Here is a 27768-nt window from a genome sequence, read left to right as displayed (position 1 = left end):
ATCACATATATCCCTTGCATAGGTATATAATTTTTGTATTTGAAATCCTATTTTTTTAAAGATTTATTTATTTCATGTATGAATACACTGTAGCTATGTTCAGACACACCAGAAGAGGGCATCAGATGTCATTAAAGATGGTTATGAGTCATCATGTGATGTTGCTGGGAATTGGACTCGGGTCCTCTAGAAGAGCAGCCAGTGCTCTTAACCTCTGAGCCATCTCTCCAGCCCTTGAAACCCTATTTTAAGTTTTTAAGAAAATTCACTTATATATGAAATTTAAACTCTACGAGGAACTTCATTGCATTACAATATATATTTCTTTCTGTGAACTATTAGTGAGATAATTATGATTTTTTTACATGTATTGAGAATATAAGAACAGTATTTCTTCTGGTGTGAATTGTAGCTTTTAGTTTTTAATTACCAGTTTATTTTGTTTGGAAAACTGGAAATACTATGTTGATGAAGGATAGTAGACCCAGTTTACAGAACTCTTGAGACTATCAGTTCACTGGCACAGACTCGTCTTAATGTTAGGTCTGTGCTATATTATCTTCCCTTCTCACTTTGAAGCACTGTATATAAAGCCATCCATGAGCACTGATTCTAGCTTTGTTCTCCATAGCACACTGATTCCATAGCCTGCTTCATTCTCTTGACGTTAATTGTCAGTGTGTAATGCATGGCTTCCGAGAGAAGCTGACTCTGGTTCCTGTTCTCTTTCCCTTCCAGGAGCAAGTAGGCTCCATTAAGGAGAGATATGACCACAGGCTTATGTTGAAACACCTCCCTCCAGAATTCAGCACCTTTCTTGACCATATTTCCTCTTTGGATTATTTTACAAAACCAGACTATCAGGTAAACCATCTTTGTGAGTTATTTACATTGATTTTTCTTTCTATTAGTCTTTGTTACTACTCATTATAGATTTAAGAATGCCAGATTTAAGTCTGAAAGGTGCTTAGAATAACATTATTTTAATATAGCCTAAGAAATGTGAAATTAGCATGATGATGGTGATGTGAAATTCATGCAAATGCCTGAGATAGAGAATGAGAGTCAGAGTCCTTTGGATGACTTGACCTCATTTGTCAGACTTACTAGTTAGCAAATGTTCCTGTTCTTGATATGATTTACCCTTACGACCCCTTTGGGGCTGGGGAGCGTCAAATGACCCCTTCACAGGGGTTGTCTAAGACTATTGGAAAACAGATATTTACATTATGATTTATAACAGCAAAATTACAGTTATGAAATAGCAACAAAATAATTTTATGGTTGGGGGCCACCACGACATGAGGAACTGTATTAAAGGGTCGCAGTGTTACAAAGGTTGAGAAGCACTGATATGATAATAAATTTTATAGCAATTTCTTGTTACTGGCTTTGTTTATCTATGGCCACCGAATTAATTCTGTAAGGAGCAGTTAATAGGCCTTTCTAAAATTCAGCTAAATTTGCCTTAAATTGTCTTTGTTACAGAGAGAATCTGGCCAAAGCTTAATGGAGAAACTTTACTCCTGAAATATAAATGCAGCCCCACAGAAAATAATAACATATTAGAATATAATTGTATTTCTACTGGACTTTGCTGCTTGCTGTTGAAATTTTTAATTTTAGTGTTGCCAGTGTCCATACCTATCCCAAAGTTAATTTATTTTCATATAGTAATTATTTTTTGTTAAATTAGAGCTATTATTTAAATAATATAAAGCAGTCAACAAACCTTGAGTCTGGGAGACCTAAGTGAGCGAACTTTTCTTCCCATATCGCTATTGATAAAATAAATTACACAGATTGTCTAACAAATAGAAATAATACAGTATTTGAGGTTTTTAGTGTTGGTTTTTGTGTTTGTTTTTAAGACAGTCTCAACTATGTAGCTCAGGTTGGCTTCATGTTTGCATTTCTCTTGCCTCAGTCTTCCAGAGTGCTGGGATCATACTGTTCCCACTCTGTCCAGTGTCTTAGTGAGGGTTCTACTGCTGTGAGCAGGCATACTGCAGCTCTCATAAAGGACAACATTTAATTGGGGTTGGCTTACAGGTTCTGAGGTTCAGTCATTATCATCATGGTAGGAAGCATGGCAGCATCCAAGCAGGCATGGTACTGGAGGAGCTGAGAGTTCTACATCTTGTTCTGAAGGCAAATAGAAGACTGTCTTGCAAGCAGCTAGAAGGAGGGCCTCAAAGCCCATGCACTCCTACAGTGACACACTTCCTTCAACAAAACCAGCATCCTAGTAGTGCAACCCCCTTGGCCAAGCATATTTAAACTACCACACCCAGCAAAAGTATCCCTTTTTCCTCATTAAAATATTTATTTATTTTATATGTAATGGATATTTTGCCAACATGTATGTCTATGCCTGGTGTCTGCTGAAGTTGTTGGTTTGGGCTTTGATTTGGGCTTTAGTTTGAGTTACTATTGCCAGGGTGAAACACTATGGCCAAAGCAACTTGGGGAGAAAAAGGTTATTTGGCTCACACTTTGGTTCATCATCAAAGGAAGTCAGGACAGGAACTCAAACAGGGCAGGCACTTGAAGGCAGGAGCTGATGCAGAGGCCATGGAGGAGTGCTACTGACTTGCTTACTCTTCCTAGCTTGCTAAGCTTACTTTCTTATAGACCAAGAACTACCAGCTGAGGGATGGCACCACCCACAATGGACTGGGCCTTTCCACATCAAGCCCTAATTATGAAAATGATCTACAAGGTTTTCTGCAGCACCATCTTAAGGAAGCATTTTCTCATTTGGAGCTGCTTTCCCTCTGGTGACTCTGGCTTGTAGCAAATTGAATAAATTAGCCAGCACACCTTAGAACTGAAGTCACAGATGGTTGTGAGCCACCCTGTGGGTGTTGGGAATCAAACTGCTTGTCTGGAAGAACAGTAAGTGTTCTTAACTGCTGAGTCATCTCCTCAGCCCTTGAAATGTTCCTCTTATATTTGCATTTTATATACTTTTTTTCTGAAATGAAGATGATTCACATTATAAGTTTTTTATTTTGATATTCTCTAAGGGTCATCTCTATCACTTAGTAATAGAACAAAGTATGGTTTTTTTGGTTTTTTTTTTTGTTTTTACTTGGGGAGGGATAGAGTAGACATAGCTGTCTTACACAGTGTATATAATCTGATTCTTTTCTGCTCTCTGAAGTTTCATAAGCAATGAGTGGGAGAACAGGTGATGGGAGAGTGTAAGTGAGGAATGTTGATGTGATTGGTTGGGTGTTTTGGTGACCAGTGTCAGAGTGACATCCGTTTTCAAAAAGATCTGAGCTTGTCAGCCTTACTGTCTTGCAGCTTTTACACAGCACTGTTATCATCTTCATTTGAGAAGAACCTATATTGAATCTGAACATTCTTGTGAACTTGCTTTCCATATAGTTGATCTCAATCTGTAGGTTATTCCTGAGCTAAACATAGTAGTGTACACCTTTAACACCAGCATTAAGTAGGCAAAACAGGTGGATTTTGTGAGTTCAAGGCCACTCTGATTTATATGGTGAGTTTAGGCCAGCCAAGGTCCCACGGTGAGACTGTCTTAGGAAAGTTGTAATTTCTAAATGTGATTTTGATTACTCTTTCCTGGGATTCTTCACAGTATGGCCACATAGTTAACAAGAACAGTCTTCCTCCAGCGTCCCAGCATGAGCAGCATGGCTGACTCCCTAGCTGGATCGCAGTATTTCCAGTTTCATAGTCAGAGCCAAGACTAAAGTTCGAAAACATATAATCAGAAAATGTCAGTCAACTTCCACTTAGAATGTATATGTTTTGTGAATAAAGCTTAAGGAAACTGTATGGGTCATTATTATCTTTTCTGGTCACACAGGGATAATACCTTATCCGATAGCCTATACTGCATATTCTAACAGTAGATGTAGACCTACAGAAGTTAGCTATTTTATCATCTATCAAAAACCTTTTATATATGTTTCACTTAAAATAAACATAAAGCTTTCCTTTTAAAAAGTTTCTAACCAGATGCAGTGGTTCATAGCTCTAATCCCAGCACATTGGAAGCTGAGGTAGGAAGAACACTGTTTGAAGTCAGCTTGTGGTGTAGTAACACTGTTTCAACAACCAGAAAATGAGAGTGTTGTGTTGTTTTGGAAAATTATATCCACCAATACTTAGTATCTATATTCTGAGTCTGTATTCCTATCAGGTTCTTTTTTTTAACTTTATTGATTCCTTGTGAGTTTCACAATGTGCACCCCAGTCCTGCTCATCTCCCCATCCCCTCATGTCTGCCATTTGCCCTTGCATCCTCCTCCCAAGATAAATGTCTTACCTTTGGCTTTGGGGAATTGACAGCAGTTGTGGGATTCTGTGATTTGATATTGTCTGTTTCCTATGATTTTTTTTTTTTTGTTTGTTTGTTTGTTTGAGGGGTTTGGGATTTTTTTTTTTTTTTTTTTTTTTTTTTTTTTTTTTTTTTTTTTTTTTTGGTGCTGGGGCCAGCACAGAGCCTTGTCTTTGCTGAATAAGCACTCTGCTACTAATCTATACCCCAATTCCTGATCATGTGTGACCGTGAGGTATTAAGGGGCTGCTTAAAGCAAAGGATGCTTAGTTAGAGAGTAACAAGAGGCAATCTAGGTGTTTTGGTAGTACCCTCCATCCCAAATGCCAGACTGTGTTGGTCCTTTGGAGAAGAAAACTAAGAGAAAGAATGTTGCAAGCAGATGTAAGCCTATGTGTAAATCTTGAAGGAAGAAGGGGATTGAAATAAGAGCTCAATATAGTAAATGAAAGGGATAAATGGTTTGAGGTTGGAGAAAGAAGCCAGATGATATAGAGCTTTATAAACCGTTTCAAGAAGTTTGAATTTTATCCGAAGTGAACAGGAAGCCTTGCAAGTGTTAAAAAATGATGACGACAACAACAAAAATCCCCAAAAGTTTGTTGATCTTCTTTGTTTCCTTTTATTTATTTATTTTTTAAAGATTTAGTTGTTTTATGTGAGTATGCTGTAACTGTCTTCAGACACACCAGAAGAGGGAATTGGATCCCATTACAGATGGTTGTGAGCCACCATGTGGTTGCTGGGAATTGAACTCAGGACCTCTGGAAGAGCAGTCAGTGCTCTTAACCACTGAGCCATCTCTTCAGCTCTTTTGTTTCTTTTTAAATTTACATTTACATATTTATATGTAAGGAGGTGCACACACCAGGATGCTTGTGTAGATCAAAGGACAAAGTGTAGGAGCCAGCTTCCTCCTTTTACGTGTGGAGTCCAACAATCAAATTCTACTGTCAGGCTTGGAACAAATATCATAAGGAGATACTCTTTCAGCTGTATGCATTCCAATAAAGCAAAAGAGACTTGAGTTGGGAGATGTTGAGGCAGTGCAGTGGGAAGAGAAGAGGCAATGCATGTCTAAGCACTATGTGGACTTCTTGATTATGTAATACACAAATCAGTTTGTTGTGGCTTTGCTAGGCAACTCTCAAGTGGTTTCTTGTGCATACAGGCTTTTGTAGTCAGGGGAAGAGCAGGTATGGATGTTTGTCTATAATATCGGCTTACTAGCCAAAACTCAGTCACCCTGGTCAAGTTCTACTTGCAGTGGAGTAGCCAGGAAGATAGAGACAATGATGGCCTTGATTTAGATATGTGTGGTGGAGTAGGTCATTTCTAGTCCCTACTGTTGTGACCTTCTCTCCTTTTATTGTGTGATGGGGCTTGAAGTTGTCAGGTAGGGCTCCCATCCCTCATCCCTAGCATTTCTTTCCTGGAATGCCTGTTTGTCCTAACATTACTTATCATTAGTTATTTGATAACCCAGGCCAGATGTTTTCTCCAGTTCCTTCATTTTCTACTATATTGGACTAATTTCCTAAAGTATTTTTATTTACATATTTTATGTATATGAATACTGTATTTGCATGTATGCCTGCATGATAGAAGAGGACACCAGATCTCATTACAGATGGTTGTGAGCCACCATGTGGTTTCTGGGATATGAACTCGGGACCTCTGGAAGAGCTGTCAGTTCTCTTAACCACTGAGACATTTCTCTAGCCCTCAGAAGTAATTTCTTGAGCTGAACTTTTTGTTATTTGTTTGTTTGAGACAAGGTCTCTCAATGTAGCCCTGACTATCCATGAAATCTATGAAGACCAGGTTGGCCTGGAATTTACAGAGATACCCCTGCCTCCCTGCTTCCCCACCCCTTCAGGAAGGAAGAAGGGGCCATTATGTTATAGTTCCATTTTTCATTCAGCTAACATTTTCTTCTATTTACTGATTTTCTTTATACCATTGTCTTAGTCAGGGTTTCTATTTCTGCACAAAGCATCATGACCAAAAAGCAAGTTAGGGAGGAAAGGGTTTATTCAGCTTACACGTCCACACTGCTGTTCATCACCAAAGGAAGTCAGGACTGGAACCCAAGCAGGTCAGGAAGCAGGAGCTGATACAGAGGCCATGGAGGGATGTTGTTTACTGGCTTGCTTCCCCTGGCTTGCTCAGCCTGCTTTCTTATAGAACCCAGGTCTACCAGCCCAGGGATGGCACCACCCACAATGGGCTGGGCCAGGGATGGCTCCACCCACAATGGGCTGGGCCAGGGATGGCTCCACCCACAATGGGCTGGGCCCTCCCCCCTTGATCACTAGTTGAGAAAATGCCTTACAGCTGGATCTCATGGAGAGATTTCCTCAAGGGAAGCTCCTTTCTCTATGATAACTCCATCTTGTGTCAAGTTGACAGAAAACCAGCCAGTACAACCATGAAACATTAAAACTAACAAATTTATGATCTATTGTGAGAATTTTCTCATGGGAGACTAACCAATGTCATTGACAAAGCAGAGTTCAGTTTCAGCAGAGTTCACCATGAGGGCCAGCCAGTAAACTTAGGTTATTGGGCTTGCTTGTAGCACCTGACTGAGAGTTCATGACAGGAGAGTGGTGGCCGGAGAGCAGCTGTACTAGAAAGGACATCTTCACTCTGGATGAATGATGTCTTCCTCAGTCTCTATAGTGTAGCTCTTCCCCTCAAGGACACATGCCCCCAGCACAGATTTGCATACAACTGTGGGAGGAGTGGCTGCATTGTCTTCAGAAGTACATTGGACACTCTTCTATGAAGGAGCATCAGCAGTCAGTAAGCCTAGCTAAGAGCTTTTCTGAGCAGACATTGCAGGTCTGGTTAAGATGCTGCTATTTGGCTTAGAAGATAGTGCTCTGGAATGTCACCTAATACCCACACTCAAGCTTTGTGCTGTGCCTGCCCTGTGATGAAAGTCGCATCCAAGCCACATGCTGTGCCCCTACTGTTTAGGCTGTGCTTCAGCACCTTTGTGAGTCACAGTTGTCTGCAACTCCTGTTCCAGTGGATCTCGTGCCCTTTTCTGGTCTCCTTAGGTACCAGGCACACACGGTACATATACAATAAATGCAGGCAATTGTTCATACACATAACATTTAAATTAAAGAAGCTTTAAAAATACTAAAAACAGAAGCCTTGAAACACAGCTAATGTTGTGTATCTTCCTGATTGTTTTTCTTTGCGGTCTTCTGCTTTGCTGGGTCTGTTCCCCAGAGGATGAGTGTAGTACACCTTTTGGTTTTTGCTCTCATATGGTTGAAATACTCCAAAGAGTAGGGAAGCAAAGAATATGTGCATTTTTTTTTTTTACCTGTTTGGTCTACTTATATATCACTAAAGTGAGTCACTTTCTTTGCATTAGCCAAGCCAATGTTGGCGTTACACTCTGGGTAAGTGCATACTCATCCATTAGTTTCCAACGATTCAGTTAAAATAGTGAAGTCAAGCTCCTCAGTGATATACAGATAACTCCTGTTTCCATGTTCTTCAAATGGCAAGTTGAAATTTTATATGGAGATAAGTGACAGTGTTATTGATTGTAGTCTGTGGTAAGGTCGAGAGGAGCAGTCATCCACTGGGTCTGTGTCTCATGACTGCTGAAAGCCAGTGTCAAAAACCTTTGGGGGCTGCATTAGAAAACACATTTAGTTAAATTCAAAAAATAATACACAAACATTTTGAAACTACAAAGAAGAAATAGAATATTCAAATTACTCAGAATCTCATTTTGTTTTCCCTTTCTTTGTCTTGAATAATGTGCTTTAAAAATTCATTTTATTGTATATCAATAAAATAGATGTTTATGTATATCAATAAAATATTGTTTAACAAAAAATAGGCTGCTTTAAACTGAATTTGGTAGGTTGTACCACATGCACATCATCACATACACAGGAGGAATAATTAATGGTGATTGAAAGTTTGGAAAGAATTCATGAGAACCTTGACTTAGAAAATCCTGGGTGTACCCAGTCTCCTTCCTTCCTTTCCTCTCTGTTTCCCTTCCCTCCTCCCCTTCTGCAACATGGTCCACAGGTTCATAGATTCAGAGCCCTCGAGGGAAGTACTATACAACTGAGCTACATGCCCAGCCCTCTTTGTTTTCTGTAACCCTATACTTTGAGTGTTCTGTGGTACCCTCAGCTGTAAAACAGGTAATCTATATTAAAAAAATTTGCACCAAAATAATTTCCAAGATTTTATAATCATACCTTTTCTAATTCCTTTCCTCTCCATTTTTTTTTCTATATCATTTTTCCTTTGTGTAAGTGAAAGTTAAAGTTATCCAAATCTTTTAGTAAATATTTTTGCTGATACTAATTCTTGAAATATTTTTAAAATAACTATTGGGCTGGAGAGATGGCTCAGTGGTTAAGAACACTGACTGCTCTTCCTAAAGGTCCTGAGTTCAAACTCCAGCAACCACATCCTGGCTCATAACCATCTGTAGTGGGATCTGGTGCCCTCTTCTGGTGTGTCTGTAGTATATACATAAAATAACCATTATTTGTAAGGTAACTTCCTGAAGATAAGAGTGATGAATAAGATCAGACATATGCTGATTTCCTGTGTTTTATAGTAGGTTAAAAAATTAAATACTAGGAATGATAGACTTATGTGATAGTATTTGATGTTCCTTATTGACACATGCTTCCTTGAGTTAGCTTTAGAACTCTACATTGTAGGGTTTGGGCTTCACCTCCTTGATAAGGTCAATTGTCTTTTCACTGGTCCTACAACTGTAAATGGTGGTGTTTATATGTTAATTACTCACCAGCCTACTCTGCAGAATATCCCAGTCACCAAACACCCCAGTTTGCATTGCAAGGCTGTCTGTGCAGCGGCTTGGGACAGAACCGACTTAGCCTTCATTAGCTTTGTCAGCAAGATCTTTGGGCTCTTTTCCAAATCACCTTCAAATCACTTATCATGTTCATGTAATCATGCTGGTTTAACTGTAATCATGCTCCTCACTGGTCCTACCATCACTGGCTATTTCTGGCATCTGTTGTCCACTTAATAGCCAGAGTCATCTTTTTAAAGCTCAAGGATGTTGGCAGAATGCTCCAACAAAAGTATTGGTTTAGGTCTGGAGCAGGAACTATGAACATGAATTTCAGAGAACAGGATACTAGCAGAGTAAGAGAAACAATTAAAGAACAAAACTATACTAACAAAATTGAAAATAGGACATATGGACAGATATAGGTAAGAATGAAATTATGTTTGAAACAAGCCAAACTAAAAGCATAAATTTGACTATTTGTGTATATAAACACATACATACACATAAAAGTTTTTGTGTGTGTGATTGGGGTTTTTGGATTTTTTTTTTGTTTTGTTTTGTTTGTTTGTTTGTTTGTTGAGACAGGGTTTCTCTGTGTAGCTGTCCTGGAATTTCATCTGTAAACCATGCTGGCCTTGAACTCACAGAAATCCACCTAATTCTGCTTCCCCAGTGCTTGGGTTAAAGGTATGCACCACCATTGTCTGGCTTAAAAAAGATGTTTTTAAAAAGACAACACAAAGAGAGATCAAGGAGTTGCTATATGCTCTTACCTTGGGCATCCCACCTATAACTACTGGCTACTTACATAGGTTGGGCCATAGAAAAATGTCCACTTCACAAATGCATAAATAGCCAAATAAGTGGTTTATCTTCTGTAAATAAAATATTTCCTACAACTACATACTAGTACCACAGTCAGCATTAGTTAATTAATTAACATTAATTTCTTATCATCATACACATGGTCCCAGTTTGTTTTCCTCTTTAAACCATTGATTTTAAAGTTAATCTCATTATAAATCCTTTTAAAAGGATCTGCTTTAGATGAGCATGCCTGGATTGCTGTTGACTCACTCTAGTTTTTTTTTTTTTCCTTTGTGGTTTAGCTTCTAACATCCGTGTTTGACAATAGCATCAAGACCTTTGGTGTGATTGAGAGTGACCCTTTTGACTGGGAGAAGAGTGGAACCGACGGCTCCCTAACAACCACCACCACTTCTGCCACCCCTCAGCTACACACCCGCCTGACTCCTGCTGCGATTGGGTATGTCCTACACAGCTCAGAGAATGCTGCCTTTCTAAATGCAAGAATTTCCTTTAGTCTACCCTGAGTCCCTCAACTTGAACATTTCCTTGAAATAATCTTTTCCTCATTTTTGCTTTGAATTACTTAATTCAGAAAATACCTTCTATGAAATGGGAGTTTAGAGCTAATGTGACTTGTTGCTAGCACAGGTACAGTAGGTTTTGTTTAAAATAGAGAAAACAATTTTTTTTTGTTAAAAAATATAGTGGGAATCTGGAAGAAATGAGTTATAATTATTTTTTTTCTTTTTTATGTTTTATTATGTTGCTTATTTATTTTTGTTAATCATTACTAACTTTATATGATCTTTCTTGTCTGTATATCTTTCTGTCTATTTTTGGTTTTTTAATTTTTTTTGTTTTTTTGTTTAATTTTATGTGAGTATAGTGTAGCTGTCTTCAGACACACCAGAAGAGGGCATTAGGTCCCATTACAGATGGTTGTGAGCCACCATGTAGTTGCTGAAATTTGAACTCAGGACCTATGGAAGATCAGTCAGTGCTCTTAACCACTGAGCCATCTCTCCAGCTCAGGAATATTTTAGTATTTATTGAGCAAAAGAAAGGAAAAGGGAATGTATAGACAAGTACCTATTCATATTTTGTATTTTTCTCATGTAGAACTGTATGAATTCTGTAATTTCAGAATTTCTAGTTTCCCCACAGGGAAAACTAGAGGGTTTTCTCCTTTGTTGCCTCAGGCCTTACACAAGTGAGTACACAGGTCTTTCGGAGTGAGTTCTGTTTCTGGAACTTTCTTTTGTCTTAGTGATTGTTTGCCTGTTGATTTTCATTCCTGTGTTTATGTAGAGTTTTTTGTTTGTTTTGTTTTTTAACTGTGTGGGAACCACATCCTTAAAAAAAAAAGATTTATTATATATACGGTGTTCTGTTTGCATTTATGCCTGCAAGCTACAAGAGAGTACCAGATACATGGGCATGAACCACCATGTGGGTTCTGGGAATTGAACTCAGGATCTCTGGAAGAACAGCCAGTGCTTTTAACCTCTGGGCCATCTCTCCAGCCCATTTTTGTTTTTTTAAGATACAGAAAAAGAACGGGGGGCTAGAGAGATGGCTCAGAGGTTAAGAGCACTGGCTGCTCTTCCTGAGGTCCTGGATTCAGTTCCCAGCAACCACATGGTGGCTCACAACCATCTAATGCCCTCTTCTGGTATGTCTGAAGACAGCAACAGTGTACTTATATATAATAAATAAATAACTCTTAAAAAATAAAAATTATAGGTTGTATGACAATGTGGGAGTTTCTTTTAAGAAAGAAAGAGAGAACATGAAACACAGTGGGTACGATGATGGGGATGAGTTCCAGAGGTAAAAATGACCAAAACATGTTGAGCAAAATAAACAGTAGTACACATTTCATACCAACAAGTCACCTCACCCTTATTTATTTACTTATAGCACTTAGTACTTCCCTATAATTGTTTTCATTATTGGCAAAAATGGCAAATCATTTTATTTTATTTTATTGATGAGAACGTCATGGGAAGTAGAGCAGGTGTCTCAGGCTCTTAAAATGCCTGTTGGCCAGTGGTGGTGCACGCCTTTAGTCTCAAAACTCAGGAGGCAGAGGCAGGCAGACCTCTGTGGGTTCAGGGCCAGCCTGATCTACAAAGCAAGTTCCAGGACAGCCAGGGCTACACAGAGAAACGCTATCTTGGGGGGAAAAAGGGGGATTGTCAAATCAGTGAGTTGTATTAAGATTTACATTAAAAGTCACATTGGAAATTTTAACTTTTTCTAATTTAGAAAAATGTTCATTTTTCAGTATTAACATAAAATTAGTGTTAAAAGAGTTTTAGGTTTTATTTAGCTCTTAATTATGTATAGACTTATCACTTAGAGACAAAAATGTAATACAGTCTTCTGGTAACTCTTTATTCTGGTCTTTTGAAGTTTTCTGATTTCCTCTCCTAACTTTTCAGAATTGCAAATGCCACCCCCATCCCCGGGGACTTGCTTCGAGAAAACACAGATGAAGTGTTTCCAGATGAACAGCTTAGTGATGGGGAGAATGGAATCCCTGTTGGTGTATCACCAGATAAACTGCCTGGCTCTCTGGGGCACCCTCGCCCTCAAGAAAAGGATGTCTGGGAAGAGATGGATATCAACAAGAACAAGACAAAGCTCGGCACTTGTAAAGTGTGTATTTCTTACGTACGAAGTAAATCTTTCTATGTACTTACTACTCTTCTCTTACTGGTGTACAGTTGAGAGAAAGAGCGGTGTGTGTGTAAGTATTGTTCTTTCCATCATGTTAGTCCAGGAGCTCAAACCCTGGTCATCCTAGTCACACCAGGGAGGAGCCCTCAGATTGATTACCCAACAGCAAGTGTTCAGCCCTGAAATTATACATATATACACACACAATATCATAGGGACCAAACAGGTTGGTTTATGTATTTAGGAAGATATATACATGTTTATGTAATGATGTTTAAAGAAATAGACACCATGAATTGAGAGTTAAGGAGGCAATAGTTCATGAGGAAGGTTGGAGGGAGGAAAGGGAAGGGAGTAAATGATATAACTTTATTTTCATTAGAAAAAGGAAATGCCATCCACTAAATCATCCCACCAGCTTATGATTCTCAATTTTGAGTGTAAAGTACAACAAAGTACCACTACTTATTTTATTTTAAAACTTCTGAAGATTTTTTATGTATATTGCTTCTTTACCTACATGTATGTATGTTTTCATATGTGTCTGTGGAGGTCAGAAGAAGGCGTTGGGTCTGCTGGTACTGGAGTTATGGATGGTTGTGAGCCATCATGTAAATGCCAGGAACTAAACCCTGGTGCTCTACAAGTAGCAAGTGATCTTCTCTGCTATCTCCATTAAGCCATCTCTCCAACCTCCCTTGATATTTACTTTAGAACTGTGGTCTTTTAGCTAATGTGGTCCAAAGTGCTCAGGTTTAGAGACCAAGCATTAATATTCAGGATATGTTATAGAAAAAATAGATAATTAAAAATAAGTCAGGAGCATGAGTGGGAGTCAGTGGTAAAGCACTTGCCTAACATATGTAAGGTTCTGGGTTCTGTTTCTACAACCACCATAAAAGGGTGGAGGAAAGGAGGCAGGAGGGAAGTCATATGACAAACAGAAAAGAAATATCTGTAGAACAGAAGTGGATCATCTTTCCAGATGACATGACAGAGCTCTGTACCCTTTCTTGACTCTGATCAGTGCAGCTCTGTTCACAGCCTTGGTGAACTGTCTCCAACGAGGTGAACAGGAGAGGATCACAGATCACACTTGACCATAAACTGGTAAAGTGGATGATACATAAAAGGTAGAATTGTATGCAGATCCACTTGTGAGTGTGGAAGAGAAATTGGTGAGTTTCCTTTTGTGAAATACGAAGATAATGTTGAAAAGTTACGTTACAGTAGTTGTAGTTGTTAATCATGGCAGTTGAGAGGTAGAGATGCAGATGGATCTCTGAGTTTGAGGTGAGGCCATGCTGGGTTATAGTGAGCTCTAGGTCAGCCACAGCTACACAGACGACAGTTGAAAAGGGAGTAGTTGGGAAGGAAGTTGAAGCTTAGGGTTCAGCCTTAAAAATATGGTTGGTAGAAAGTTGACCAGTCATCCTTTTATGAATGGGACTGTATCCTCCCAAGATAATTTGTGATCAGTTCTGAGAAGTTTGTCCTAACTTTGTACATTTGTTAATTAATAACTAAATTTGAGAGGGGATAAAAATGAGAACAAAGTATAACAGCATATCTGTGTGACTATATCACAAACTCAGTTCTTTATCTTAAGGAGGGACCGGAGAGGTGCACTGCTGTTGAAAAGGCCCTGAACTTGGCTCACAGCCTTTAACCCCAAGTCCAGATCTGATGCTTTTGGATTCTTGAGAGCATCTACACTCAGTGTTCATATACTAACGTATGCATATACTCCCTCACCCCGACACACAGACACAAGTGCACAGGCATAGGCCCCAGCATGCAATTAGAAATAAGTTTTTTTTTTTTTTTTAGTTTTCTTTTCAGTAATTTTTTTATTCACTTCATCTTGATCACAGCCCTTTTCCTCCTTTCCTCCTCCCCATTGTCCCCTCCCCTTCTCCTCAAAGAAGGGGAACCTTTCTTGGGTACCACCCTACCCTGGGACATCTATTCCCAGCAGGACTAAGCACATTCTTTCCCACTGAGACCCAACCAAGCAGTCCCAGGTAGGGGAAAGGGATCCAATTGGGGGAGGTGGAGCAGAGACTGGGACAGCCCCCACTCAGCTTGTTAGGGGACCCACATGAAGACCAAAGTGCACATTTGATACAAATGTGTAGGGGGGTCTAGGTCCAGCCCCTGCACACTCCCTGGTTGGTAGTCCACTCTCTGTGAGTCCCCATGATCCCAGGTTAGTTGGCTCTATGGGTCTTCTTTTGGTGTCCTTGACACCTCCAACTTACCCAATTCTATCCCCCAATTTCCCACTAGACTTCCTGAGTTCCCTGATGTTTGCTGTGGGTCTCTGTATCAGCCTCTATCTTAGTTAGGGCTTCTATTCCTGCACAAAACATCATGACCAAGAAGCAAGTTGGGGAGGAAAGGGTTTATTCAGTTTATACTTCCATATCACTGTTCATCACCAAAGGAAGTCAGGACTGGAACCCAAGCAGGTCAGGAAGCAGGAACTGATGCAGAGGCCATGGAGGGATGTTACTTACTCCTTGCTTCCCCTGGCTTGCTCAGCCTGCTTTCTTATAGAACCCATGTCTACCAGACCAGGGACAGAACCCTTCCCCTTGGTCACTAACTGAGAAAATGCCTTACAGCTGGACCTCATGGAGGCATTTCCTCAAGGAGGTTCCTTTCTCTGTGGCATCTCCAGCTTGTGTCGAGTTGACACACAAAACCAACCAGTACAACCTCCATCCACTGATACGGTTATGCTAGGCTCCTGTCTACAAGCATAGCAGAGCATCATTAATAGTGTAAGGGGGTGGCTCTCTCATATGGGATGAATCTCAAGTTGGTGCAGTCATTGGTTGGCTGTTCCCTCAGTCTCTGCTCCATCTTTATCCTAAGTAATCTTTTTTTAAAGTGAAATGTTAACCTTTTTTAAAAAAGAAAAATACCCTTAAGGATATATTTTTAGTATGTTTGGGCTGCTATAATAAAAATATCATGAAATAGGTACCTTGCAAACAACAGAACTTTATTACTTATAGTGATCAAGACAGATTTGGGGGTCTCTTTAGGACCCTGCATAAGAATACCAATTTTATAAAGACTGCCTTCATGACGTCATTTCCCACATGCTCCATTATCTTTGTTTGGAATTAGGGGGTTCAGTCCATGAAATACAGCATGAGAATATAGGTGTTTGGACTATAGCTTAGACATACATAGTTAATGTTATTTGTAAAAGCATTGGCAGCAATGTGGGATCCAGTGATGTCTGTGTTGCTGGAGAGTGAGCTCAGTGCTTCGGTTATACTCAGCTACGACTTTTGCTGTCTGATTTCTGTAATATCAACCAGTGTGGTCTTTATGGTACCGGAACAAACTGGATTTTAATAGTTTGAGGGTTTTTCCCTTTTAAATTTTAGTTTTTATTTTTGTATGTAGGTGTTTTGCTTGCATGTGTGTCTGTGTGCCCGTTGCACACAGACGCCAGAAGTGGGTGTCGGGGCCACCGGAACCTAGAAATACAAATAGATGTGACCCATCATGAGTGCTAGTAACTGCTGAGCCATCTTTCCAGCCTGAGAAATCTGATTGTTTGGATTTGTTGGTTGGTTTGAGACAGACTCTGTGTGGCCTGCAGAAACTCCGCCTTTTGTATTACTCTGTGCCCAGTCTTCTGCTCTGCCCTGGCACTTTCCAGCAACCTCTTGGTCTAGCCCAAAGTGTTGGTTTTTGTTGTTTGTTTGTTCTCAAGGAAGGGAATGAGAAAGTGTATGACAGTTTTGGCAGTCTCTCCTAACTTGTGAGGTCTCTAAGATAACCTCCTTTCTGAGGGTTAGGGTTAATAGAGTAGGGTAGGGCTCTTTAAACATCTGAACAGATGTAATGTAACAAGGAAGGCCTTTAAGCATTTTCAGACTATTCTTGTACCAAAAATAAATAAGTAAGTTAATACTAACACTGAGTATAAACCTAGGAAAAACTGAGTATGAAGAATTGACAAGCAGAAATTTAATAAAGTGAAACTACTACTGTCTATATTTTTATTTTTAACTATGTGCATGTGTGTGCAGGTACTCATGGAGGCCAGAGTCTTCAGATCCCCTGAGTTGGAGTTACCAGTGGTTGAGTCACCTGATGTGGGTGCTGGTACTCAAACTCTAGCAGAAGATGTTCTTAACTGCTGAGTCATTTTTCCAAACCCAAAGTCAAAGTATCTTAGTTTTCTTGGCTAGTGAGATGAGTCAGGAGGTAAAAGTGCTTGCCACCTTGCCTGGCAACTTGCATTTAGGAGAGTCATCTCCCACAAGTTGTCCTCTGACCTCCATATTCACATGTAGAAATGGCATATACACACATGCATACAGTAAGTAAATAAACAAATATATAAATAATAATTTTTAAAGTTAAATTTTTAAAAATTTGATTTTCTGAAACATGTAATCTTGTTGACATTTCAAAGGCTTCAGTAATTTCTCACATGTATAAATTTGGAATAATTTTCACGATTCTATTTTATGGTTTTTTTTTTTCCTAGGCAGCTACTGAAGAAGAAAATAGCCATGGTCAAGTAAATGGTATTCTCAATGCTCCCAGCCTTGGGTCACCAATCCGTGTCCGATCAGAGATTACTCAGCCAGACAGAGATGTTCCATTAGTAAGGAAGTTACGTTCCATTCACAGCTTTGAGCTGGAAAAACGTCTGACACTTGAGCCAAAGCCAGATACTGACAAGTTTCTTGAGACCTGGTATGTAATATATCTTTTTCCCCCTTTCTCTCTCTCTCTTTTTAAAACTTCCATGTTACCATTATTTATTATTATTGTTGTTGTTTTATCTACATTACCATAAATTCTTTCAAATAAGAAATTCTTGTGTTTTTATAACAGTGACTCCATTTGTTCATATCTTTACCCTTATTCTTAATGTGACTTGTCTAATATTATTACAAACCCTACAGCAAAGTCTTTGTGAATTGCTAACTTCCTAATGCTAGATACAGTAGTAAAATGAACATATTTGCAGTGAATTTGTTAGAAGGTGAGCTCTTTCAGGCAACAGTGTAGAGGTACAAAGGCACAATAAAGGCAACGTTAGGCAGGGATGGGGGCATGTAGAGATAAGGCACAGTGGGAATTGTATAAAAATTGTCATTTTCCCCTATGGCACTCATGTCTCCCAAGATAGAAGGAAAGTTAAACATTTACAGGTAATGTGTATAAATAGTGTAATGACTGGTGCTTTTGATCGGTTAGTCACATTCTGCCTGTAGCAAATTTTGGTTACAGATGGAAATGTAAATGTAAAAAGAGCTGAGGTCTGTTTGCCAATCCGTAGGCGTCAGGATAATTCGGAGAGATAGCTGTGTGTCGTAGGGACACTGTCGTCCCAGCTCTGGGACTGTTGGCAGTGAAATGTTGGGTTAAGAAAGGCTGTGGATTTGGGCTGGAGGTATAATTCAGTTAGTAGTGTGTGTGCCTAGCATATGTGAGATCCTGGGTTCAATCCCAAAACCACATACAAGTAGATGTGGTAGTCCATGTCAGTTATAGGAAGGTAGAGTCAGCGGGATCAGAAATTCTAGGTCATCCATTACTACATAGCCACATATGATCAAAAAGATGGACTTTAACCATTTGAAATACACTTAAGATGAGGTATCGATATCAGAGAACAGTAGGGATAAAAACTTATTTAGCAAGGAGCCAGACTAATAAAAGAGACTTTAAAGGTGGACAGTGTTGGGGAAGAGCAGGAATGGCAAGTAGAGAGCATTGTGACCCTGTGAGACTCCATATGCATTTGTTACTTTTCTAAGAATGGTTGTTCCACATAGATACAATAGATGTTTCTCTAAGGACAACTGAGTAACTTCTTTCCATTTTCTTAAGTATGGAGAAAATGCAGAAAGATTCCAGTGCAGGAAAGGAACCTGTTCTCCCTGCGCTGCCTCATAAGCCTTGTGTCCCTGCTGTGTCCCGCACTGACCACATCTGGCACTATGATGAAGAGTATCTTCCTGATGTCTCCAAGCCTGCCTCTGCCAACACCCCAGAACAGGCAGATGGTGGTGGCAGCCATGGATTTATAGCTGTTAACTTAAGCTCTTGCAAACAGGAGGTTGATTCCAAAGAGTGGGTGATTGTGGACAAGGAGCAAGACCTTCAGGACTTTAGGACAAATGAGGTGTTAGGCCATAAAACAACTGGAAGCCCTTCAGATGAGGAGCCAGAAGTGCTTCAGGTCCTTGAGGGGTCACCTCAAGATGAAAAGATTCAAGTAGATCCTTGGACTGACAACCATCATTTAAAGAAGGAAAGCTCAGGTGTGGTTTTGGCACTCTCCGCTGAATGCCCTGCTACTGCTGCTTCAGAACTGTACACAGACAGGCTAGACCTCCAGGCTGGAGCTGCAAGTCAGTTCATCACAGTGACACCCACGAGTCCAATGGAGGCACAAGCAGAAGGACCCCTGACTGCGGTAAGAAATGGCTTTTGTCATTGTTTTGTGTTACCTTTTCTAGGTGCTATGAAGAAAAGCCTGGCCCAGACAGGGTGGCACACGATTTTAATCCTAGCACTCAGGAGGCAGAGGCAAGTGGATCTCTGTGAGTTTGAGGCCAGCATGGTCTTCTGAATGAGTTCTAGGACAGAGAAACTCTTGTCTAGAGAGACAGAGAGAGGAGGGGGAGGGGGGAAAGGGAGGGAGGAGAGGAGGGGAGGGGAGAGGAGAGAAGCCTGAGCTGGGTGTGGTTACACACATCTTTAGAAGGTGAATCTCTGAGGCCAGCTTCTTTTACATAGTGAGTTTCAGGACAGCCAGGGACTACATAGACTTTGTCTCAAAACTACAAGACAAAAAAAGAAGAGAATGGGGCTGGGAGATGACTCCGTCAGTGAATTACTACTGTCCAAGCATAAGGACCTGAGTTCAGACACCCAGTACCCCACACAGAACCCAGGCACAGCAGGATACATGTGTGACTCCAGCACTGAGTTGGAGTATGCATAGAGCTGGAAGTGAGGACAAAGACAAATGGGTCCCTGGAGCTTGCTAGTCAAATCACTGAGTTTCAGATTTAGTGAGAGATCCTGTCTTTAAAAAGTATGTCTCCATACACAAACACATTCTTACACACCCACATGCGCATACACACACTGAAAGAAATGAAGGCTATCTGTGTAAGGGGTTCACAACTATAGTTCCAGAATTTATGAAGCTAAATAAAGAAGGCCACTGTAAATTCAAGCCTACTCTGGCCAATCCTAGCTGTAGGAGAGACCCTATGTCTAAATAAATGAATAAGTGAAAGGGAAGAAAGACAGGAAAAGAAGGTAGGTTAGGTGTTAAGATTGTGCAGTTAGAAGCTTAAACTACGTTCTATAGAGAAAACAATTAAAGCCAGACATACCTTTGTTCCCAGCACTCTGTAGACCAGACTGGCTTTGAACTCAATGAAATCCACCTGTTTCTGCTTCCTGAGTGCTATGGTTAGAGCATCACCACCGCTTGGTTTAGCCTTACTTTCTAACATACTAATCTCAGCATTGTTTCCCAAATTGAAATGGTTTTTGTTAAAACACAATTGCACTTGCCCTGTATAAAAGACTTGGAAAAAAGACACAGTCACAGTTAGGGTTTCATTGTTGTGAAGACTGATTTCCTACTTCTTCACCAACCTGGTTACTTTGTTGATCTTCCCTCCCAGCCCCTCCGGAACTCCTTTGTACAATTGTTTGTGGTTTAGGGAACACTAGCCCAAGGGAATAAACTGGTCTAGTCCAACCTGAGTTTTGTTTTAGGATTTTTAGCCCATCTCTGTAATCCCAGTACCCAAGAAACCAAGGAAGGAACATTGCTGCAGTTTCCAGGACAACCTACAGAGAAACTCACCATGTGGACCAGGCTGGCCTTGAACTCCCAGATGTCTTCCTCAAGTGCTGAATTAAAGGCGTGTGCCCCACACCTGACCTATACTGTTTTTGTTGTTTTGTTTTCTTTAAATTTATTTTATTGGATTCACCTAAGGCATCTTCAGCACTCTAGCTCCATTTATTTGTTTGTTTGTTTATTTGCTTATTTATTTAGTGGGTGCAGTGGAACTTTATTGAAATTTATGGTATTCAAGAGAGTAGGGAGGGCTCCTTAGACCCCTCCTATCATTATGGGGGTCTGGGATGGAAATTGTGAAGGAGATGCTCAGTGTTGGGGGCTGAGTTGGGGTGGGATTTCTCTTGCTTTCAGTGTGCTTGCTGGGGGTGGTGGTCCAGGGTTTCCTACTCCTTAGAGGCCATGTAGGCCATGAGGTCCACCACCCTGTTGTTGTAGCTGTATTCACTGTCATACCAGGGAATGAGCTTCACAAAGTTGTGACTGAGAGCAATGCCAGCTCCAGCATCAAAGGTAGAAGAGTGGGAGTTGCTGTTGAAGTCACAGTAGACAGCCTGGTCCTCAATGTAGTGGGCCTTCGGCTGCCTGCTTCACCATCTTCTTGATGTCATCATACTTGGCAGGCTTCTCCAGGCGGCATGTCAGTTCCACAACAGATGCATTGCGGGTAGGAACACGGAAGAACATGCCAGTGAGCTTCCCATTCAGCTTTGGGATGACTTTGCCCACAGCCTTGGTAGCACCAGTGGATGCAGGGATGATGTTCTGGGCAGCCCCACGGCCATCACGCCACAGTTTTCCAGAGGGGCCATCCACAATCTTCTAAGTGGCAGTAATGACATGAACTGTGTTCATGAGCCCTTTCACGATGCCTAAGTTGTTATGGATGACCTTGGCCAGGGGGGCTAAGCAGTTGGTGGTGCAGGATGCATTGCTGACAATCTTGAGGTAGTTGTCATATTTCTCATGGTTCACAGCCATCACAAACATGGGGGCATCAGCTGAAGGGGCGGAGATGATGACCCTTTTGGCCCCACCCTTCAAGTGGGACCCGGCCTTCTCCATGGTGGTGAAGACACCAGTAGAGTCCACAAGATACTCAGCACCAGCATCAGCCCATTTGATGTTAGTGGGATCTCGCTCCTGGAAGATGGTGATGGACTTCCCATTGATGATGAGCTTCTCATTCTCAGCCTTGACTGTGCCATTGAATTTGCCATGGGTAGAGTCACACTGGAACATGTAGACCATGTAGTTGAGGTCAATGAAGGGGTCACTGACGGCAACAATCTCCACTTTGACAGATCCAGAGCAGAAGGCAGCCCTAGTAACCAGGCGCCCAATATGGCCAAATCTATTTACACTGACCTTCACCACCTCATCTAAGGACGAGGCTGGCTCTGCAGAGAAGATGCAGCTGTCTCTGGAACAGGGAGGAGCAGAGAGCCTATGTTTTTTTAACAGAATCTTATAGCATAGCTTAGGCTGGCTGGAATTCAAATTCAAATGAGCCTCAGCCACCCAAGTTCTGAGATTACAGTTATATAGCACCATGCCTGTTTTATTTGGGAGTTACTTCATAACTCAGTCAGGTGATTTTGTCTCGGACTGGTTTTAGGGCAGGATTTACATGTCTGTAAGCCTAATTATGTTTATGACACAAAGTGAAATAGATTTCAAACAACTTGGCTGACTCCATATCTATACTAGAATTGTCATATACTTGGATGGAGAGTGAATGTAAGCCAAATCTCCCATGAACACTCCAGTTTGGATTTGAATTTAGAATTTTTTTTATTTGTTTTCTTAGGACTCAATGGTCTTGATTAAGTGATCTAAGTTTATCTGATTTCTCTAAAAAAAAGCCATTTTAAAAAATATTCTAAATTATATTCACATAAAACTTTATTGTAAGGATAGTAGAATTTAATTTATCATAGGACAGTCTTCTGATGCATAGAGCATGTTAGGAAAACAAGCAGAAAGAACCTCCAAGGGAACTGTTTGTTCTCTGCAGGTCCTTTGAGGGGATCATGGATTCCTTCATTTTTATTCATAAGTGCTCATTTAGTATGAGTTGGAAAAACTGGTAAACATTTTTTCTGTTTTTTCAGTACAAGGTTTCCCTCTATAGCCCTGGCTGTCCTGGAGCTCACTCTGTAGAGCAGGCTGGCCTCAGACTCAGATATCTGTCTGCCTCTGCCTCCCAAGTGCTGGAATTAAAGGGATGTGCCTGGCTCATTTTTGCTGCTCTTATAAATTAAAATCTGAAATATTACATCTCAAATCATGTATCTGATTTGATAACCCACATAATTGAATTTTTTATATTTTTCTCCCGGCTTCTCCAGATTACAATTCCTCGACCTTCTGCAGCATCAACACAGTCAACTTCAGGAAGCTTTCACTATGGTCCACAACCAGAGAAGAAAGATCTTCAGCCCTTGGAACCCACCGTAGAACTTTTCTCTCCAAGGGAGAACTTCTCAGGCTTGGTTGTGACCGAGGGTGAACTAGCTAGCGGAGAAAGCAGAGTGGATTTGGGACTTCAGATAGATCACACTGGTCATGAAATGTTACCCAACATGAGAGACGGTGACACATCTCAAGACTTGGGACCAAAGGACCTTCCTGACCATAATAGATTAGTTGTGAAAGAATTTGAAAATCTCCCTGGAGAAACAGAAGAGAAAAGCATTCTTATGGGGTCAGATAATGAAGATGAGAAGCTAAGTAAAGGGCAACACTGTATTGAAATCTCTCTCCCAGGAGATTTAGTGACCGCAGAAAGGGACCAGTCAGCTACCACAGAACCTCTGGATGTGTCAAAGACACAGAATGTTAGTGTGGTGCCAAATCAGGACAAAAGCCATGAGATAATGAAGCTTTTGGCAGTCGGAACTTCAGAAATGTCTCCACAAGCCATTGACCCACATGCTGAAGGGCAAATAGCCCAGGTAGCAGCAATGCAAAACAGCAAGCTCTTTACAAAAGATGACACTGAGAGTGAAAACTTGCCAGGGCAGCAAGGAGACCTCTCGACTTTTTTGCACCAAGAGGGTAAGAGAGAGAAAGTTGCCCCTAGAAATGGAGAACTCTATCATTGTGTCTCAGAGAATGAGCATGGCCCTCCTACACGGAAGGACATGATTCGGTCATCCTTTGTGACCAGGCACAGCCGGATCCCTGTTTTAGCACAAGAAATAGACTCAACTTTTGAATCATCTTCTGCAGTCTCTGCAAAAGAAAAGCTTTTACAGAAGAAAGCCTATCAGCCAGAAATAGTCAAGCTTCTGGTAGAAAAAAGGCAGTTCAAGTCTTTCCTGGGGGACCTCTCAAGTGCCTCTGATAAGCTGATAGAGGAGAAACTAGCTGCTGCTCCAGTTCCCTTTTCTGAGGAGGAAGTCTTCGCTCCCCTTTCCAGACTGGCAGTAGATTCCCACCTGAGTAGATCAGTTGAAGATAGCTTTCTGTCACCCATCATCTCCCAGTCTAGAAAGAGCAAGATTCCAAGGCCAGTGTCCTGGGTCAGCACAGATCAGATTAATAGCTCAGCTTCACCTCAGTTCTTGCCTCGGCCACCACCGGGAAAGCCACCAGTCAGGCCTGGAGTAGAAGCCAGGTAATGTTTCATGCTTTCCATGTGTGTAGTGTGTAACTGTTTTCAAGTGTGTTTTACTGCATGACAGCAGTTGTCAAAGTTCCTTCTTTTGAACTTGTTTTCTTCTGTTCCCTCCACAGCACACCCTTAGGGCACGATACAGATTTACTGAGGACAATGCATTTTTGTTTCCACTGAGGCAAAATAAAACAACATAAATTACCATCTTACTCATTTCAAGTGTCCTTCTCAGTGCTATTAACCATGCTAGTTTTGCTATGTATATTTAGCACTGTGTACTTTAGGGCCCCCTTCATCATATAAAATTGGAACTAAACCCATTAAACAACAAACTTCCACTTCTGTCCCCCAGAAACACTCAATTTTCCTTATGGCTTTGGTCATTATCAAGTATAAAATCATGGAATAGAATCATGGTGTTGGTGCTGTTGTTGCTGGCCTACTTTACTTAGCAGGAAATCTGTAGGGTCATTCATGTTGCTGTCTGCCAGAATTCCCTTTCCTCTAAAGGCAGTTGGGAAGAAGGGGACTTATGTCATTTTGGTGTTTGCTGTATTTAGAAGCCTTACATCATCTGTTTATTTACATTTATGTGCATGCCTTTGTAGGTGCAGAAGTCAGAGGGCAGCTTGTGGGAATAGTTTTCATCTTATGGGCCTCAGGGATCCAACTCAGGCCCTCAGACTGACCACACCTTGCCTGCTAAACTATCTTGTTGGCCCCAACTTAAGTCATTTTGTTTGTCCTTTTTTTAATCTATCTGATTTGTGTGTGTGTGTGTGTGTGTGTGTGTGTGTGTGCGCGCGCGCGCGCGCGCGCGCGCGCGCGCACTGAAACCTTAGATTCCTTTATTTTTCATTTTGTGTAGTTGTGCTTGTTTTCATTGTGGTCACCCTGGAATAGACAGACAGTCCCAAAGTTCTAGCATTCTATTTGGGTTTTTAGAGGGTAATAACAGGGACATACCACTGTGTCCCTTCAAGTCACTTCCCCATTCCTTGTACTTGTTCAAATAACAAGATTACATCTTCATTTTATGTGCCCAAACAGAAGCTTATAATTTAATTTTACTTTTAAGACAAGACTTACGTAGCTCAAACTGATCTTCCCACTGGGGTTATAAATGTGCAACAATCACACTCAACTTTAGCAGTTGAATGTTTTATAAAAATTACAAGTAACTGTGAGAATAATAATCACTTTTATAACTATGTATTGGTCTATTTATTTATTCAGATCTTTCTTTCCTTTATGGCTTCAAGTTACTGTTTGGTGTCTCTCGGTTCAGTCTGCAGCAACTGCAGCTCACATTGTAGATAGCAGGTCTAGAGATGATAGAAGTAGCTGTGTGCTTCAGAGATTGAACCCAGGGCATCTGGCATGCCATAAGTACCTATTTTACTTCTCACTGTACTGCCAAGCCCCAGGCTCAGCTTTTACCTCAGTAGTATCATGACATCTTTATTTCTCTCTCATCTTTGAAGGGGACTTTTTCTCAACATGGGATTCTTAAAGATCTCAGTCCTTAACCCACTGCCCTTTGGCCTTCAGAACTTCTAGGATTCCCTGTATATTTATGACAACTTGCTTCCTTCTGGCTGTTCTTAGGACTCTGCACAATTTGATTCTGTGTCTTGGTTTGATGGTGTGTGATTGGATCACTTTGGAGTCATTTTGCTTCTAGATCATTGAGCTTACTGGATGTGATATCTTTATTTAATGAAGGAGTTTGGGGGAGTTTCCAGCTGTTCTTAGGTAATCTTTACATAATTTCTTTTCCTTCTGCAACTCCTGTAGTACCTATATCTGCCCACTTGTTAGTTCTTTACCCTTTTCTTTAATCTTTTATCTTTCTGTGATTCAGACTCAGTATCAGTTTTACTATCTTAACATTTTCTGCTTCTTCTCACTACTCACATGTACCCTTTAAGAACTGTGTATGTGCACACCACTACACTTGTGTAGCAGCCAGAGGTCAACTTGAGGGAGTTGGTTCTTTTCATCAACTATGTAGGTTCTGGGGATTGAATTTAGATCATCAAACTTGTAGGCAAAGCACCTTTACCCACTGAGTCACCTCTCCAGTCTAACGTACTAGTCTTTAATATTTAGCTCCAGAAAGGAAAAAGAAAAAAATTGGCAGAATGAGGAAATACTAAGTCTTGGTATCCCCCTGAAAGTCATTTCAGTCACAGAAGAGGGAGTGGGAGTGTGCGGTAATGGGCAGAGATGTGAGAATGGCCACCCACTCCATCTGTTGTGCGAAGCCTCAATGAAGAGCTCTAGAGCATAGTAAACAATGTCATCTTTTTTTAGACGTAAGCCAGCCAAGTAAAAGGAATTATTTCAGCCAATGGGACAATTATCTATGAAGTTATTATTATATGGTTGACCTCCTAAAGCATTATCTCTATCTCTCCCTCCTTCCCTCTTCCTCTTCTCTGCACACACACTGTTTCTCTTCTCCCCCACTCCTCCCCATGGCGACTCCCCTGAACTCAGTCCTTGGGACCAGTGAACTCCTCTGAGACCAGCTTCCCGATGAACCTGCCTTTAATTAAAGAAACAAAAAATTAAGTAAAATAAAAATATACTAGTTTCTGAAATGCCCCATCCTATCACTTTCTATTTGTTTCATTAGGCAGTACCTTAATAGTTGATCTGGTTTATAACTGGAGCAGAATGTAAATTTTTAGCTTTTGTTATTGGGTCATTTCTCTGTTCAGCTTTGAATGAATGTTGAATACTCCCAAGGTATCAACATTGATAAAATTATCTTCCCCAGTTTGAAGTGATACATGTCCTAACTCATTGTTTTTACTGAGAATTTATTATTCAGAAAATGCAAGCTCCTGGGCATCAGCCTGTTGACCTTGCATCTGCTGTGGTCCTCAGCAGATATGTTGTCCTTATTCGTAGCTGTCCTCAGATGAATGAGGCCTTTAGGGAGGGGCAACAAACAAAGCAATGAGAGTACAATCTCCAAGCAGATTTTTTTCCCCAAAGACATTTTTATTTTCAGTTGGGGGAGTGAGTGTGGTATGTGTGCGTGTGCTCCCAGAGGCCAGAAGAGAGTGTTGGATCTCCTGTAGCTGGAGGGCCAGGTGGTCATGAGTTGCCCAATGTGGGTGCTGAGAACTAAGCTCTGGTCCTCAGGAAGCGCTGTACTCTGAGCTTCCTAGCCTATTTACAGCCTAAGGACTGGGTGGGTGGGTTGGTGGGTTAATTGGCTTGTCTACCCTGATTCCTGTAAGTTGTGTGCAAAGTGCTTTAGAAGCTAGTACAGAGTTGCCTGCCATAGGGCTGAAGGTAGAGATGGGTAACAACTACCTTGCTAAAATCTGAAACTGACCAAAATTAACTGCAGTTTATGCCCAAGTTTTCCTGTGTGTGTTGCAAGCCTTTGATGTAATTCAGGTTTCTAAATAATTGCATTTGACTCTTCCAGTGTAGTTTTCTGGGTGGGTTCCTGGTATTTTTTTAAAAGTCCATAACACACATATTCTTTACTTTAAAATCTTACATATTTGTCAGCGTACTGTTCTTATAATCATTTACTAGAGACAGACTAATTTATAAGGAGAATGGGAATTCCAAGTCACATGGCACAAGGCTGTGGCAGACCCTGGGCTTAGTCACTACAC

General features: G+C 40.7%; 1 protein-coding gene across 1 annotated transcript in view; it reads left to right on the top strand.

Annotated features, from left to right (window-relative positions):
* TTBK2 (tau tubulin kinase 2) overlaps nt 1-27768 on the top strand; it is a 92954-nt gene that overhangs the window by 62138 nt on the left and 3048 nt on the right. Inside the window, exons 10-15 of the mRNA XM_080930814.1 lie at nt 739-864; nt 10247-10404; nt 12392-12608; nt 17149-17360; nt 18504-19092; nt 22854-24124. Coding sequence (XP_080786940.1) covers nt 739-864; nt 10247-10404; nt 12392-12608; nt 17149-17360; nt 18504-19092; nt 22854-24124 — 2573 coding nt within the window. The remainder of the gene's footprint in view (nt 1-738; nt 865-10246; nt 10405-12391; nt 12609-17148; nt 17361-18503; nt 19093-22853; nt 24125-27768) is intronic.

The sequence above is a fragment of the Micromys minutus genome, assembly GCF_963924665.1.
Source record: "Micromys minutus genome assembly, chromosome: 17".
In the NCBI taxonomy this organism is placed as follows: domain Eukaryota; kingdom Metazoa; phylum Chordata; class Mammalia; order Rodentia; family Muridae; genus Micromys; species Micromys minutus.
The sequence above is the reverse complement of the archived record's forward strand: the minus strand, read 5'-3'. Positions and strand labels throughout refer to the sequence as shown.